Below are 18,071 nucleotides of genomic sequence, written 5' to 3' on the forward strand. Positions count from 1 at the left end.
GTGTGTGTGTGTGTGGGGGGGGGGGGAGTGTTGTACACCTACAGCTGCAACAACTCTAAGCCCAGCAGAGCATTCACAGTGTGCCTGAATCCACTTTCTCCCAGTCATCCCATTTTTCGTGGACAGTCAGTGCATCTGAGAAAACGTTTACGTCAAAGTACCACCTACCAACCTCCACTAGTTCTGCTCCTCTGCCTTAATATACCAGAGAATCAACAGAGGCTTGGTGCTTGATAATGGAGCTAAAGGCACTAAAATAGCCCTCTTGACATGACTTATCTGAAGTGGATGCTGGGTTACTTTTGGAACTGAAATCTATTATCTTTAGAGCCCTTGTGCTCAGGACAAAAAAAGACAAAAAAAGACAAAAAAAAGTCACAAATTATTCAAACGTCTTTATGTGTTGTGTGTGTGTGTGTGTGTGTCTGTGCGTGTGTGTGTGTGTGTGTGTGTGTGTGTGTGTATGTGTGTGTGTCTGTGCGTGTGTGTGTGTGTGTCTGTGAGTGTGTGTGTGTGTGTGTATGTGTGTGTGTCTGTGCATGTGTGTGTGTGTGTGTGTGTGTGTACATGTGTTGTGTTGATAGATGCACAGGGGTTACTGTGACAACCAATCAGCACATCTAACACGCTGCCTGCCCATTAAACAGTCGGGGCAGTCTAAACATCGGTTCTATAGAGTGGCATTGTTGTCTGTTACTTTTCTAACGGGGAGTGGGTACTAGAGTGGGGGAGGCAGGGTGATGGGCCAGGGGTAGGGGGGAGTGGTCTAAATCAGGCTAGGCTTCAATAAAAGCCACTTTCTGGACCTCTGATGAGCCCTAAGTTTCCAGTAGCACTTGAGCCCGACTGCTGCTGCTGCTCCAGACAGAAGGAACTCGGGGACGGAGAGAAGAAAAGAAGAGAAGAAGAACAAAAAAAAAAAGTTTGAATCAATCATTTTTTGAGAAATAGCACCAGCCAACCAATTTTGAATAAATTCTGAATATTTTACGTTCAAGTTATTTTGTGCTATATTTTATAATTAAGGGGCCCCATTGAGTTAAAAAAAAAAAAAAAAAAAAGAGAAAATGCTGAGTCTGCTTTCCACCACCTTACTCACCTTGACCCTGGCATGCGGTGTGTACAGCGATGACCACAACATAACGCAAGGTAAGACAAATATCTGTTGTGTTTCTGTTATGTTGCATGTGCATACGCATGCATGTCGATTCTGCATACACAAGCATGTGTAACAGGATTTCCTTTTAATAGACCCAGACGTTTATTCCTGCTATTTTTAGTTCAGCTATGTGTAACTGTAGATTGTTCATGCACTGGTACCAAAGAGGAACAGAGAAAGGACTGTGTGTGTAGTGTGTGGGTGTGTGTTTGTGTGGGGGGGAGACTAAATACAGCCTTGTGTAACAAGGGGGTTATTGTACTGGTAAAGGAACCCTCTCTAGGGTAACATACACAATGTGACTCACCACTGACTCATTGACTTTCTGCATACAGAGTACCATGAGAGTCCAGCTAACGAATAAATCACCCTGTCACTCACGAAGGCTCACAGCACATAATACTGAATGTGATCCATACTAATGGATGCACTCCCAATATAGGTCTAGCTGAAACTGGGCAACCAAGCTGATTTATTTAGATCCCCTCCCCTTGAATTTTCAATGGTGGGTTCTAAATGAATGCAGAGGGCATGAGTAATTCACACGGTCATTTTCACAACTTTAATCCTTATCAAGATAGAATCTTCCAAATTTGTGGTTTGATTATTATTCCCGCTTCAATCAAAACTTTTCATTACAAATAAACTATGGGTGTGCATTGGCAGATTGCCATCTTACATCCAGAACTTTTAAGTCACATTTAAATGCAGTCTGTGCTACGGGAAACTATTATAATTAGCCCACTGCTCCAGATAGAAAGAGTAGTTTGCTGAACCAAAATTAATTCCTTATTTATATGTACTGAGTGGTAATTCATGCCTTTTCAACGCTGCTCCAATCTGAATGAGCAGATAGGTTTGGATGCCAACTCACATTGTGTTCTCCTTAGAAGGCGAAAAATGTCTCAATAGGGGGACGGCTGTATGGCAATGATGCTTGCCTAAACAATAAGGTCCCTCCCATTGGCAAGAGACGACCAGGAGTCTTTGTGTGTGCCTGTGTGTGTGTGTGCGTTAATGTATGCATCCGTTTCTGACATGCAAATGTGTTGCAAAGTCTGAAATGAATGGAGGAAGGTGTGTGTGTGTGTGTGTGTGTGCGTGTGTGTGTGTGTGTGTGTGCGTGTGCGTGTGCGTGTGCTGGTATATCAGTTTGGTATGTATGTGTTTCAAAAGGTTTAGGGACTGGTTGTGCATGTGTATGTGTGTGTGCATGTGTCTGTGTTTGCCGCTTTATGTCCGTTTTGCTCCGCGCTAGGTGAGGGCTGTGGTATGCAGTATAGATTTATATTGGCCAGATGAAATCTGGGTTCTTAACCCATTTAGTACCTAGCATTCCCAGGGCGGAGCCACTCCCCGCAGATTGAGTCACTCGTCGAAACCCGACACAGCATAGGCAGCTGACAGGAGCTGCGTCAAGATTTATTGCTCACTGTATGCATAGAGGCACCGTTCTGAAAACTGTCCAAATAACGCCGTCTTTCCCCTGTGAGGTAATGGGCTGCTAATGCTATGGCCTGTTAACCGCCTGTTTTGTTTCTTAGTTACCCTGGCTCTGCTTTGTTGCTAAGACCCGTAGACCAAGGGGATTTTTTTCAAAGGGGGTGGGGCAGGCGGCTACAGTGGAGGAGTAGAACCAAGATGAACATGGATTTCTGCTATAACTGATCCTCGCATTCAGCGGTTAATTAAGGAATTACTCATGCACACCACCGCCCACCTCCCACCCATCTGCCCGCCCACCCACACACCCACACACACACATTTCCCGTCTATGTTATGCGTGTGACATGCGCAACGTTTATTGGAATGAGTGTGTAGGAGGCTCCCTGCTGTGTGTACCCCAGCTGTGCTTGTTAATTCCCCCATATTTACACAGGCAGTCCAGGGCATGAGCTAGGGCTGTAAGTTCATATAAAACAAGCTGTTTCATGCTGTTTCAAGATGCTCTGCCTTTACACGCCATGGAAAACACATGAGGCAGGAGCTCCAGATCATGATGGTCACGGGGTTTACTTGTTCATTAGAGAAATTGTACCGCTTTATGACTAAAATACAATAATTACAACAATGCACAGTATTCTTTCAAAGGTTTCAGTGGCATTGAGATTCCGAATATATAGTTCACACAGTTGGCTTGGACAACTTTATTGTAACTATTAATTAATCACCACAGGCTGCAAAGAAGCAGATGGTTTCAATCAGTGGCAAAAACCTTACAAAGAGTTGGAGGTCATAAAATAGCCAGTACCAGTGGTCATAAAGTGACCAAAGGTACTGGCTTCCACATTTTTATTGCCATACACATGTTAAGTTACTTATTTTCTTTTCTAGCTTCTCTGTACATAGTATACACCGAATGACATGGATGAGAATGAATTGATCGATGTGTGTATACAATTGCGCCAAAAGCCTGAACTTTGACCTCAGAGTTAACACAAAAAATAAACAATCAAAATGCAACACTTGGTAGATAAACTAACAATCAAGCATATGTTTGGAATGAAGTTGCTTTGTTAGTATTTTTCCAATTTCCCCTTGAGACCTTGTTTGACAAAATACAAATCTCTTCCAGTGGATAATTTTTCTTTTTCTTTTCAACCAGGATTATTTTTTTCATACCTCGCAGGACAAAGGGTCTTATTGTTGCCTTGTAGCTCTTTGAATAAGCCATGGAAACTCCCAGACATACTTTCTGGTCCTGGACCTGGTTTCATCTGGTAACCTGTCAGTGGTGACATCAGCTGTCGGCGCCCAGGGTTTTGATGAGCAGTTGAGTCATTCTGGATCCAGTCCAACTTTATATGACTGCTACCCAAACACTGAATTTACGAGGCAGCATAAAGTGACGGAGTACTTACTGACCGACTTACTGAGACAAGAGCTGAGAAAGTAGGAGTAAAAAGATGATGATGATTTTTAATGCGTTTGGGAAGAAGTTAGGATTTGCAACACTTAAGAAGTAATGGAAAAAGTAGCAGTGCGATAAAACCTGGAAAAGGTAAAGGTACATAGGTTAGCTTTGTCTGTTTCTTTGGCAGCACTCTAACTATTAACATCTTAATGCAGAAAAGCAGTACAAAATCCAGACCCATGTCTGTCGCGCACTTGGAGCGGAAGTGGGAGGGTAGAGGGGGCATGGGGGATGATTAGGGGCCGCCTGGGTGGGTAATGGGAAGAACAAGGCTGGCAAAGCCTGGGTGAGTTGACAAGGTGGGGGTTGTGTCCATGTGGGAAAGGTTTGTGCTTGTTAAAAAAAAAAAAGGTTCTTTCCAGTTGTGGGTCTGGCGAAGCTTCCTGGAGGAAGTCAGTGTGAGGAGCTTCAAGGAGATGGAAAAAAAAGAAAGAAACATGTTCACGTTTTGGGAAGGATCAACTGCACGAGTGTTCATCCAAAAGAAAATCAGAACATCGGTGTCTGTAGCACAAAGCAAACATATAAAAATGAATAATCTAAGCCCTCAGTTACAAAAATCCCAGATGCTTACTCTAACTTTACACTTTAGTGTCCTGTGCTGCTCACTAAAGGGTTTTAACGAGCATGATAAGTGGTGTGTTTGAGGAGGGGGGCAATAGGGTCAGTTGTCATGTATATCCTTCATTCCTGCAGACCGGGCCCCCACCCCCACTGTCGGTAGGACCCTCTAAGCTAAATAAACCAGGAGGCCAGGAGGTCTGCACAAACACTGTGGGATCCCTTTTTTTCTGTGAGGCTAACCTCTTTTTTTTTTCTTTTTTTTTATCACATACCCAAAGAAAAAAGGGTATATCTGCACAACTATAAAATGTAACCTTGGTAAAAAAAAAAAAACCTTGGTAAATAAGTATAGCACCTGTAAGATTGTTTTGTGAAATAATAAGAAGTTAAATAATCAGTTGGAATACTTTCATCAGTATTCCTGTTCTGGTTGTAAAACAGATTAGATAAGCACTTGTCACATGTTATGGGTGTGCAATATTGTCTTATTGTTAAATATTACAAAACATCAAACAGCTGATACATGCAAAGATTATAGCAGGAAGTTTGGCTGGAGACAGATGCAAGGGTTTGGCTTCAGGCTCTGAAGACATATGGCGTCCAACTGCAGCTTCTAATTACCAAGGCAGAATCTAGGCTGCTTTCAAATGTTGTTCTGCAGCAGAGAAACTGTTTTGTGTTTGAATGTATGCATGCCTTTGCTGTACGTAAAACGTTATAGAAACTCGAATTGAATAAGAAGGTTGAGCCCACCAAGTATCCTCCATTTGTTCTCCAAGTCACCAAATTCCCCTACTGCTGGGATCCCATGACATGAAAATAATGAATTCATCCTTCTTAATGTAACCAATTTCAGAGGATAACTTTCTTTTGTTTTTCGCCAGTGTTTGCCAGCGCCGGGGCCAACGTCACTCTGCCATGCCGGCTCAACGGCGACTCGGAGTTTGCGGAGACGCCGTTCACCAACATCGGTATCCGGGTCAAGTGGAGCCGGGTCCCCGAGGACGAGACTCTGGACGAAGAGGAGGTCCTGGTGTCGCTGGGCATCCACACAAAGAGCTTTGGGGACTTCAATGGCCGCGCCTTCCTGCGCGGCGCCGACGAGGAAGACGCCTCCTTAACCATCATGGACGTCACCGCGAGCGACAGCGGCCGATTCCGATGCGAGGTGTTCAGGGGGATGGAAGAAGTCATCCACGATGTTAACTTGGAGGTGATAGCTGAGCCCACGAACGGTACATGTTTTTTTTTTACCTTCACAGCTCAGAGAAAGACTAAATTTCATAGCGTCTTGTTTCCTCGCTCACATGTTACACAATAGTCTAGTTCAACATTCAATAATATATTTTGATAATTGTATTATGATTTTGCCTTGATGTCTATTTTATCATAGGGAAAATATCCTTACACAGATCCTCCATTAAATCTTGAGCTGACAATATGAGGGCAAATGGTCAATATTTAGTCTACGTATGTGAATGGAGTAAATAACTTTCTATAAACTCTTCATTATGGAAATATAGTTCCAACACAATTTCATTCTATTAAACCCATGCAATAGAATAGCTGTGAGTACCTGGTTCAATGAATACACAGCAGTTGTTAGCAAACAAACTTGAGCGATATGATCTATGTCCTGCAAGGACACATTTAATTAGGCAGTTAGAGTAGCCTGGCCTCTCTGGAGACAATGACTCCTTTCACAGTCAAGATGGCAAAGTTAAAACCCATGAGATCGTATGGCAGCAACACCAGTATCCCTTGAGACACTGCAGTATTAGTCCCAGAAACCACACAGCCTGCATTTCATCATTTGGCAGTAGATGAAAATTGTGAGTCGAACAGAAAACATATGAATTTAAATGACCACAGTCCATTGCTGATGGCCAAATGTGGATGTATCACACGACAGAATTGTGTTATTTAGATGTAGTCCAACATGTGTTATGTCTCTCTGTCCACAATAGGTGTAGTATTCCCATACTCCCCCCGCCTGGGCCGCTACAACCTGAACTTCCACGACGCGGAGCAGGCCTGCTTGGGGCAGGACGCCACGGTGGCCACCTTTGACCAGCTCTTCGAGGCATGGAGGGCCGGCTTTGACTGGTGCAACGCCGGGTGGCTGAGTGACGGCACCGTCCAGTACCCGGTCACCAAGCCCCGCGAGCCGTGTGGCGGGGCCGGCAGCGACGCCGGCCTCCGGTCGTACGGCCAGCGCGACAAGTCCATAAGCCGCTACGACGTGTTCTGCTTCAAACCCGTTCTTGAAGGTAAAAGGTTTTACAGTTGTTGCGTTGATTTTATTTTCAAGTCATTGATTTGGTAACGTGGTCATTTTTTTTTTGTAGAGCTGTAACCCAGTTCTGAATTTTCTGAGTTGACTCGATTCATCAGTTGAATCGATTATTTGCTAATGAAGAGATGCCAAATGTCCATTTGTTCACTCACATTGGCACATGGACGCATTTGATGTTGCATGAACTAAACTAAACAAACCGTAACATTAGTCAAGAACAACAGAAGATATTGGAATTTAGACTAATGTCATGGTCCATAACAAAAAGTTGAAAAGCGAGCGTGAAGGACACACTCCAAATTGTCCAAATCAAGGAAGGAATAGTGTTAAGTGCTGGAGCCTGACTCCTACCTTTCTACCCTGCTTTAACACCATTGTTTCGGCTTTTCACTTTTCAGTTCAAACCTCTAGACACAAAGCAGATCCCACTGAAGATTTCGCTGATATTGGCTTTATTACGGAGCATGAATATCCAATATCTTTCTAACTTTACCTCAGGTTGATGAGATTGACAGATTAATCAACGAGTCTTGACCTATGGTTGTGTTGATTAAAATCCTTGTGCTGCATACAATCTCACAATCATCAGAATATCAGCATACAAAACAAAAATGTGAGTAAGTTAACAAGCACAGCGTGTCAAGATTCATACATATACCCATAATTCATAAGTAATGAAATTCCTCTATCTTAAGCCCTAGGGTACAGCCCTAACTTTGGGTGTGGCAGTTCTTTTTTCAATTTATTTCCAAACGATTTACTGTGTAGCTGTAACCGTTTACCCTCGTGTTCACCCCAAACCCCCCAAGGTACCTTCTATTGGCTGGAGCAGCCCGAGAGGCTGACCTACGACGAGGCCGTGCAGGCGTGCTTGGACGACGACGCGGAGATCGCCAAGGTGGGCCACATGTTTGCCGCGTGGAAACTCCACGGCTACGACCGCTGCGACGCCGGCTGGCTGGCCGACAGCAGCGTCCGCTACCCCATCTCCAGACCCCGCAAGAACTGCAGCGCAACGGAGGCCGCCGTGCGCTTCTTGGGCTTCCCCGACAAGAAGCAGAAGCTCTACGGCGTGTACTGCTTCAAGCCACAGCACTGAAGCCGCCGGGGGGGGCCGTAGAAGCGAAGGAAGTGTTAACCACCAAAGAGGAACTACCACAAACGAATACAAAAATATCAGCGGTAAAGCTGAATGTTAATTGTGGGATTTTAACAAGCATGAACTAGCATGATCTCATTTCCTTTTTCTGAAACTGTGATTTTTTTTATTATCCGAATCTTTCAAAACTAATCAATGCCGTCATTTTTATCCAGCAGTTATCAAATTTACATTTTGTAGTTTTGCAGGTGTATTCATTCCTCAGACCTTTCAGCAATACAGAAGTTTGACAACATACGGTTCAGAAACTCTTCAGAAAGATTTGCCCCTTGTAGAAAGATTGACTATGAACAAAGATATTTAGAGCAGATAAGATACAATGATGATGATGATGTAGATGTTTATTGTAAACATCTACATTGTATCTTATTTGCTCAAATATCTAAATGTGTTGTTCATTGCTAAATTATGTAACAATGTTCAACATGACTTCACAGTTTCAGAGTTATATATAACTTGTCTTACTGTTCCCTGCTCTTTAGCAGTAAGCATTACTTTAACTGTACTCACTCTCTCCCACTAATGTTGTTTCCTCTACTTTTGAAATTGCAAAAGCCCTTTTTTTTTACCTTTGAGAAGTGATGTGATGAGAAGATGAATGTAAATGAGTGGACTGCTCATTTTTGACTGCAGTCTCCGGTAATAACTGTTGATGTGTAAAAGCTATGGAAAGCCTGTTTCGGTGGTTCAAATATACAGAATTGTGTTGTTCATTTGTGTACTGCATGTGGTAGGCTTGTTTTGTGTTCATCACAAATTGGTTTGAATGTGTTTCAGCTGTTAGCTTGTTCAGTTGGGTGTAGACCAAAAATATACAACAAAATGTCCTAATACTTGGGCAAATGTGCTGCTAACACATGCTAAGTGCTCATATTTAGACTACAATTTCTCTAACGCAATTGTTAGTGACATAGCACCAATTTAAGGATGTTCTCTTGTCTTACTTTCCAAAGCTAAGACCCAAAGATTAAATAATTAATGATAATGATAGGCTAAATGATAGGCTAAATGATAACAACATTAACTTCTAGCCTGGCGATGAGATATTTCCTGCTGGTTCATGTTCAACTTAAGGAAACGGTTTTGCTATGTTGTATTCACAATGTAAATGACCTTTCGATTTGCAACGGCTCTTGAAATTAAAAAAATAAAGTTTTCAAATAAGATATTTGTGTTCTTCTTGTTCTTGTCTATGAACTAATACGTGTAGCCTAACCTTTTGGAAAAAAACAAATCAAACATGGTTCTTCCAAATGGTAAGGGTACTCAACTAACACAATTGAAAATATACAGGGAATTTGGGTTATGGTTAGTAATTGGGTTTATGAGGGTTGACCTGAGGAACACACTGTACACACCGGTCTAATAGTGAAGTTATTTTAAATGTTAAGAGGTAGTTTGTTTAAAATGGCTTTGTATATATATATATATATATATATATATATATATATATATATATATATATTTAAATACTGTTCATGTCTCATTGACGGCGAGACTACAACAGAGCACAATGATGTGCACTTAATACATCTGAGAGCAGAATGGTATACAGCATTTTAAAACTAGAGGGCAGTAGTGACTATGCCTGTATGACATCATAGTCCACTAATGAAAGAAAAGCAGTTGAACAACTTTGTTCCTACTCAACATGGGAAAAGATTTCCTGTGTCAATGCAAAAAGTATCATCCACAGCTTTTTCTTTTGCAATTAACTTTTTTAACGACCTTTAAAAGGAAATGACGACCAACTAAAGTGCACCACTATTTAAAGTGAGGGACTCTCAATAACTCTACCAGATAAAACAGGGATCTGAACATTACTATAAATCAATTTTCTTGGCTTGTGAGAACAGCATATATTTATTTTTATTAGATAATTACAAGTTTGAGATATGTACCCTTGGAAATAGATATTAAACTAGTTTGAACTGCATAGTCAACCCAACAGTACAAAATAGTGTCATCTGCGTACAGATAGGCACTGTATTACAAGACAATTTCGTTAATGTAGTCAAAAGGATGAGCCCCATAAGAATTTACTACAGAACCACAGCACTACAAACTACAGCAATTCATCCTGACTAATAGTCCTTATCTATCAATATAATATTAATGTCTACATGATATCTATCAATCTAATTGGTTCATTGATCAATTTGCTGAGGTCAGAAGTAAATCGATGGTCTGTACCAATCCGTTTAGTTGTCTCGCTTCAGAATACCAATGCTACAGCAGCACGGACGTTTGACAAATAGGTTCATGTGATGTTCTCACAAAGTATTAACATTTCATTTAATCACTCAACTAATCACTATATGACCAAACCAGGTTCACTATCACAAGGGTCTGGCATGTCTGCTGTGAAGAGCGCTCTTGGACCGACGTGTCCTGGATGATTTCTTAAAGATACGGTGATATGGCAACAAAGTATGGCAAACAAAATTGCAAAATTATGTGATAACTTGATGTTTTTTATTACTTAGTACTTGGCTGTTTTTACTATGCAAAAAATGACATGTGTATGCTTCTCCGATGGTAGCTTGATCATAGGTTGGGCTCTACAGCAAACCACCAGGATACCGCAATGCAACATGGGATGCCAGCCACTTAGCAACTCGATATCCTGCAGAACTGCGCACGGCGCAAAGAGACGGCATGAGGTTATCCCGTGGATGGAAATACCCAAGGATATTACAGAACCGTATTATATAGCCCAGCCCATGCTACCTCAACCAAAACAGATAGTTCAATTAAGTCAAATCAACTCCCATTTTCCATATAGGCTAGCAATTATGTGACTCGTCACATATTTCAACTTTCATTGCGGGTATCCAGATTATTGCCCAAGGTGAATGAACGCAGATAAAATAAACTCAAGAAAGAGCACAGTGACAGAAAGCCACATAATATACACAATATATGTCTAATTCAGTAGGCTAGATACATATCGCATGTGCACTGCTAATCAACTAAAGTCCTTTTCCTCTCAGTTGCATGATGGAACATTAGTATTTCCACGCGTCGAAAATGATGAGAAGTGCTGTTTTCGCATCCAACTCCTGCCTTAAATCACAAGATAAATGACAACGGCTGGTCAAAGCCACACAACCAAAAAACCTGAAGCAAAACAAATGTTAATCTTCAATCAACAATGCTTTGCAGTTGCAACAGCAGCATAAATAGGCTTGAACTTGAATGTTCTGAATTATTTTCTGCTGAATTCTCTGCAAGGGCCTAAAATGTCAAAAAATAAATGGTCAAATATATACTGTTGTGTTAACATTTCATTGACTGAAAATGCGCTAGAACACGTCCATCTAGAAGACGAGTTCGTTCAGAATCAGCTGCTTATCTATGGCGAGTGAACAGTGCCAAACCTAAGGATAACCAGGAAGAGGCGAAGGAGCAGTCTAACCCTACGCCGCCGTCACAACGTGTGAAATTTTGTATGGGATTGATTGGGACTGCAGACGAGAGACCAGCAGCGACGCCACGGCGACTGCATGGAAGTTCCGTCCACCGGCGGCGGTGTCACGGCGACGTACATACGGAAATTCAGACAAAATGTACGTCTACTCACGTATGGCGAGTGGATAGTGCCAGGATTACCAGGAGAAGGATAACATCGTGTGAAATGCACGTGTGGAGATACGTACGCCGCCGCCGTGGGGAGAGGATACGCACGCCGTCGCCATAATATATATATATATATATATATATATATATATATATATGACAGTCAATTACCTTAACCACAACATTGACTGGATCATGACCAAAAATAAATAAATAAATATATTTATTTATTACCTTAACCACAACATTGTCTGGACCATGACCAAAAATAAATAAATAAATAAATAAATAAATATATATATATTTACTTATTTATTTTTGGTCATGGTCCAGACAATGTTGTGGTTAAGGTAATTGACTGTCACGCGAGAGACTGGGGTTCGATTCCCAGTCTATATTTTTTGTTTTCTTTTTTATTATTATTAATATTTTCTGGTATTAATATGTCCAAATACTTGTTGATGAATAAGTTGATGACTTTTTTTAAAAAACCGTTAGTTTTTGTGTGTCAAAAAGACCAAAACTCTTAAGTTTTAGTTCAGGCGTTCTCACGGCGACGTAGGTTAGCAGGCGTCTTAGTGGCGACGAACTTCTTCAGATGTCCGTGAGCAGACGTACATTTTGTCTGAATTTCCGTATGTACGTCGCCGTGACACCGCCGCCGGTGGACGGAACTTCCATGCAGTCGCCGTGGCGTCGCTGCTGGTCTCTCGTCTGCAGTCCCAATCAGTCCCATACAAAATTTCACACGTTCTGACGGCGGCGTAGGGTTAGACTGCTCCTTCGCCTCTTCCTGGTTATTATGGCGAGTGAACAGTGCCAGGATTACCAGGAGAAGGATAACATCGTGTGAAATGCACGTGTGGAGATACGTACGCCGCCGCCGTGGGGAGAGGATACGCACGCCGTCGCCATAATATATATATATATATATATATATATATATATATATATATATATATGACAGTCAATTACCTTAACCACAACATTGACTGGATCATGACCAAAAATAAATAAATAAATATATTTATTTATTACCTTAACCACAACATTGTCTGGACCATGACCAAAAATAAATAAATAAATAAATAAATATATATATATTTACTTATTTATTTTTGGTCATGGTCCAGACAATGTTGTGGTTAAGGTAATTGACTGTCACGCGAGAGACTGGGGTTCGATTCCCAGTCTATAGTTTTTTGTTTTCTTTTTTATTATTATTAATATTTTCTGGTATTAATATGTCCAAATACTTGTTGATGAATAAGTTGATGACTTTTTTTAAAAAACCGTTAGTTTTTGTGTGTCAAAAAGACCAAAACTCTTAAGTTTTAGTTCAGGCGTTCTCACGGCGACGTAGGTTAGCAGGCGTCTTAGTGGCGACGAACTTCTTCAGATGTCCGTGAGCAGACGTACATTTTGTCTGAATTTCCGTATGTACGTCGCCGTGACACCGCCGCCGGTGGACGGAACTTCCATGCAGTCGCCGTGGCGTCGCTGCTGGTCTCTCGTCTGCAGTCCCAATCAGTCCCATACAAAATTTCACACGTTCTGACGGCGGCGTAGGGTTAGACTGCTCCTTCGCCTCTTCCTGGTTATCCTTAGGTTTGGCACTGTTCACTCGCCATAGGTTATCCTTTATGGCGAGTGAACAGTGCCAGGATTACCAGGAGAAGGATAACATCGTGTGAAATGCACGTGTGGAGATACGTACACCGCCGCCGTGGGGAGAGGATACGCACGCCGTCGCCATAATATATATATATGACAGTCAATTACCTTAACCACAACATTGACTGGACCATGACCAAAAATAAATAAATATATATATTTATTTATTACCTTAACCACAACATTGTCTGGACCATGACCAAAAATAAATAAATAAATATATATATACATATATATATATATATATATATATATATACTTATTTATTTTTGGTCATGGTCCAGACAATGTTGTGGTTAAGGTAATTGACTGTCACGCGAGAGACTGGGGTTCGATTCCCAGTCTATATATATATATTTTCTTTTTTATTATTATTTATTTTTTCTGGTATTAATATGTCCAAATACTTGTTGATGAATAAGTTGATGACATTTTATAAAAAAACGTTAGTTTTTGTGTGTCAAAAAGACCAAAACTCTTAAGTTTTAGTTCAGGCGTTCTCACGGCGACGTAGGTTAGCAGGCGTCTTAGTGGCGACGAACTTCTTCAGATGTCCGTGAGTAGACGTACGTTTTGTCTGAATTTCCGTATGTACGTCGCCGTGACACCGCCGCCGGTGGACGGAACTTCCATGCAGTCGCCGTGGCGTCGTTGCTGGTCTCTCGTCTGCAGTCCCAATCAGTCCCATACAAAATTTCACACGTTCTCACGGCGGCGTAGGGTTAGACTGCTCCTTCGCCTCTTCCTGGTTATCCTTAGGTTTGGCACTGTTCACTCGCCATAATCCTTAGGTTTGGCACTGTTCACTCGCCATAACTCACGGACATCTGAAGAAGTTCGTCGCCACTAAGACGCCTGCTAACCTACGTCGCCGTGAGAACGCCTGAACTAAAACTTAAGAGTTTTGGTCTTTTTGACACACAAAAACTAACGGTTTTTATAAAATGTCATCAACTTATTCATCAACAAGTATTTGGACATATTAATACCAGAAAAAATTAATAATAATAAAAAAGAAAAAAATATATAGACTGGGAATCGAACCCGTCTCTCGCGTGACAGTCAATTACCTTAACCACAACATTGTCTGGACCATGACCAAAAATAAATAAGTAAATATATATATATATATATATGTATATATATATTTATTTATTTATTTATTTTTGGTCATGGTCCAGACAATGTTGTGGTTAAGGTAATTGACTGTCATATATATATATTATGGCGACGGCGTGCGTATCCTCTCCCCACGGCGGTGGCGTACGTATCTCCACACGTGCATTTCACACGATGTTATCCTTCTCCTGGTAATCCTGGCACTGTTCACTCGCCATACTTATCGCAGGTCGACTGACTCGATGTCCTTCTCATTCATTCCTGTAGCGCCACAGTGCATTCGCTTGTTGAGGCTCAGCGTCCATCCACTTCAATTGGGCTGCATAGAACAGCTTTTTTTAGTGCGTCGAAAGTCGACGGTCATTGGATAATGCTGCGATTATGTCCCTCCCACGGACGCTTAGCGTCTCTGGGGGTGAATGGAGGAGTGGGCTAGCCTGGACGCTGGGCTTCTGCGTGATGATTGGAGGGTCTGCGAAAGACTGAGTTGCCGTTTGATTGACAGCGATTTTGAACTATAAAAAGTCGCTGGAGCTCTCTTTAGTCCTCAGTCCCATCGCGGATTTTGCAAGCTAGTCGAAAGATAAACTGCAACCTATTTCTTGATATTTGCTTGGCGAAATTGCTAGACAATTTTCATCGTACATTTAATACACTAATACACACAATTCCTTGCTTCAGTTTGACATAATCCCCACATTTCCTTGTTCAAGTTTAATATCGTTTTGGTAGTTGGCCATCACTTTGATTCAGGGAGCCTGAGGTCTGAACTTCAAGTCCTGTATTCAGATTAGGACTTGCAGGGTGACAGGGGAAAGCTGTGTGATTTCTTGGTGTTCTTTAAAGACATGGAGTTGGACAGTGCAATGCCTCAGCTTTACAAACTGTTTTCATTAGTGGCAACAATTGGAGCTACATCTGCAGGTGTATGGGAGCTTCTCCTGTTTAAAGCGGCTCAAGTCCTACACCCGTAACACAATGGGCCAAGGCCGTTTAAGCAGCCTAGCTCTGCTGGCCATTGAGAGGACACTGGTCAAGTCACTGGAAAAGACAGCTAGTTGGTATGATTTCCTTGAAAAGGAACAGAGAGGATAATTTACATATACATAAATTGACAATTTATATGATGTAGGCCGAAAATGAGCTTCCCCGCTTTGAAAGCTGAGCAGCCGCCACTGGTAGAGAGGGTTGACCTGCAACCAGAAGGTTGCTAGTTTGATCTCCGGCTCCTACTAGCTGAGTGTCCCTGAGCAAGACACTTAATTACTGCTCCCGACGGGGCTGTCGCCTTGCATGGTTGACTTCGCCGTCGGTGTGTGCATGAACCATTGTAAGTTGCTTTGCATGAAAGTATCTGCTAAATGCCAATAATGTTAAGTGGTGGTTCAGTGCAAATTGTTTGTTTACCGTCGTCTTTCCAACACCTTGAAAAGTATGTAGTGGGTTGTCAGATAGAGAATCCTGTTGTTTGAAAACATGGCAGTGGAATTCATATACTGCAGCAGAACAAAAAGCTAAATAAACACTTGAGGAAGCGATTGCGGCGTCAATAGTTGACGTGCAATATTCAATCTGCTTCAGAGACATTCTTCCATTATAGCCTATATATTTTTACGGTGGTAGATAACAGAAATAAATGTCTCTATGCAGCGGAATCGCATGCACCATTGGTCTGATAGCACTAGCTGCTAGTAAGGGAAATGCACCAAATACAACTTGTATGGTCTCTCTTTGTAGTGCACATAAATGATTGAATCCACAAAGCTGTTAAAAAAAAGTAAAACTTTACCCTTATCAGCAATAAATGGCATTATAGCACATCGCAATGAAAGGTATATTAATTTCCTTTTTTATTTCTTTAATAGTGGAAAACAGAAACAAAAGCTTACAATAAAACGAAAAACTATTCAGAAACATCCCAGACATTCACATTTTAAAATATTTTTTTATGGTATAAATATATAATGCTATTATGTGCACTTGAATGCTGAAACAAACACACGCACGCACACACATACACACGCACACACACACACACACACATACTCAAAGACAGACAAAAATCTTAAATCTTTTTGTAACAAAACAACATCACCATTGCGTGATGATTGCGTGAGAATACAAGTACAATGGATGGTGCCTTCCCTTTCATCCATTGTTTTTTTATGAAATTATATATTGTTTTAATGTATTTATAAGTAAAGTATCATCTTCACAGGCATGTCATCTTCCATAAACACAAGCTCTTTTGCTTGCTGGTCAACATTTTTTGTATGCACAAGGAGTATTGCTGGCCCAGGTTACTGAATATTACATTATCTGTAAAGGCAAACAGTCTTGAGCAGCGTGGAAATAAATTATATGCATCTCTGGTTTAACAGGCATCGGGTTCAAGTCTTATTGATTCACAAAATACATTCTCACAACTGTTGAAAGACATTGGCACAAGGCAAGGAAAAGGTAACAGGGATTATGCATAGCTATGCCACTAAAAGTAGAGTCTTTGGTTCATAATTATGTTGTTTTACAGATATTGAAAGTTGTAGAAAAACACAGATATTTTCCATATAAAAATGCATGGTGTTTAACCACAAGCTTGGATAAGATGTAATTAGTACAAATTGTTAAACAGTGAAAGACTGCTGCAATAACTTAGACAGTTTGATGAACAAACTGCATTTGTACCAAGGATTTTCCTGTGTGTTGGTTTTCAGCTTGATTGCTCTGCTGATCTGCTCTTGTAGACCACACACTTGGTTTAAACAAAGAACACAGTGGGATAAGTGTACTTTGATGACCATGCGTACACACACTCATTAAGCGGATTCAGGTCTCTGCTTGTATTACTCCCCACAATAAAATCTTCACATTACATAAGCGCTACAATATCGAGAAAAAAAAAAAGCGGAATTCTGTTTTCTGTGTAAGGAATACTTTGGTGATTTCAGAAAGACACTAAAAAAATAAAATACAAAGTAAGTACATTATTATTATTTGGTCATGAATGCATCAGCTTAAAGTACTTAAAGTGGAAGCATTGAAGAATTAAAAATGAATGTTCTTTTCCAGTAGCCAGCTGAAAGGATCCATCTTGGCATTGTGTCCCTTTTATAAACGAATGACTTCCACCAACAAGTCTTCTTAAGGCACCTAAAGGCTCCACTCGCCATCCACAATGCAAGAAGAGGACGACATCCACTGATCATCTCAGAGGAGATTTCTCTTGTCCTTTTCCTTTAGGAATTATTTCTTATTTACACACAAGTCAACAGCCATGTGTGTCACTGTCTCCTCAACCGCAACCTCTGACCAGTCCTGTCTCTCCTCCCTCTGTGTCTCGGCAGGTGTTGGTAGCTGAGGGCCTCCTCGGGCCTTTTGAAGTTGTGGATGCTGTACAGGCTAGTGTGTTGATGTCTTCTGGTGAAGGCCCTCTGATAATTTGAGGCTAGAGTAAGAAACATATGAGGAAAAGAGAAACATGAGCAAAATAATTTCTCAACCGCCATATAATGCTGATTCTTTTTTTTTTTTTATAAATTCTGTTCACCTTAGATAGCCTCAAGCCACTCACTACATTTATATTGAGAATTAATGTTTGGGGTGTACT

General features: G+C 41.1%; 2 protein-coding genes across 2 annotated transcripts in view; one reads left to right on the forward strand and one right to left on the reverse strand.

Moving 5' to 3' along the window:
* The first annotated feature begins 836 nt into the window (after positions 1 to 836).
* LOC311342809 (hyaluronan and proteoglycan link protein 1-like) lies at positions 837 to 9,258 on the forward strand. Its single transcript, XM_084467637.1, has 4 exons — positions 837 to 1,149; positions 5,522 to 5,872; positions 6,605 to 6,907; positions 7,743 to 9,258. Exons 1-4 carry the CDS (start codon positions 1,068 to 1,070, stop codon positions 8,030 to 8,032), a joined length of 1,026 nt encoding a protein of 341 aa, XP_084323763.1. The 5' UTR covers positions 837 to 1,067; the 3' UTR covers positions 8,033 to 9,258.
* An 8,447-nt stretch (positions 9,259 to 17,705) lies between these two features.
* The window catches only part of LOC311342791 (brevican core protein-like), a gene marked incomplete at its 5' end in the record, with an annotated part of 62,929 nt that continues 62,563 nt past the window's right edge, over positions 17,706 to 18,071 (reverse strand). Inside the window, one exon of the mRNA XM_084467616.1 lies at positions 17,706 to 17,909. Coding sequence (XP_084323742.1) covers positions 17,746 to 17,909 — 164 coding nt within the window. The 3' untranslated portion in view covers positions 17,706 to 17,745. The remainder of the gene's footprint in view (positions 17,910 to 18,071) is intronic.

The sequence above is a fragment of the Micromesistius poutassou genome, assembly GCF_964030765.1.
Source record: "Micromesistius poutassou genome assembly, chromosome: 5".
NCBI lineage: Eukaryota > Metazoa > Chordata > Actinopteri > Gadiformes > Gadidae > Micromesistius > Micromesistius poutassou.

Bases quoted from the DNA above. Each gene is read 5' to 3' on its own strand.
- LOC311342809 (XM_084467637.1), top strand. From the start codon at position 1,068: ATGCTGAGTCTGCTTTCCACCACCTTACTCACCTTGACCCTGGCATGC. The intron at 5,873-6,604 runs GTACATGTTTTT...TGTCCACAATAG, and splicing joins GATAGCTGAGCCCACGAACG to GTGTAGTATTCCCATACTCC. The intron at 6,908-7,742 runs GTAAAAGGTTTT...AAACCCCCCAAG, and splicing joins CTTCAAACCCGTTCTTGAAG to GTACCTTCTATTGGCTGGAG.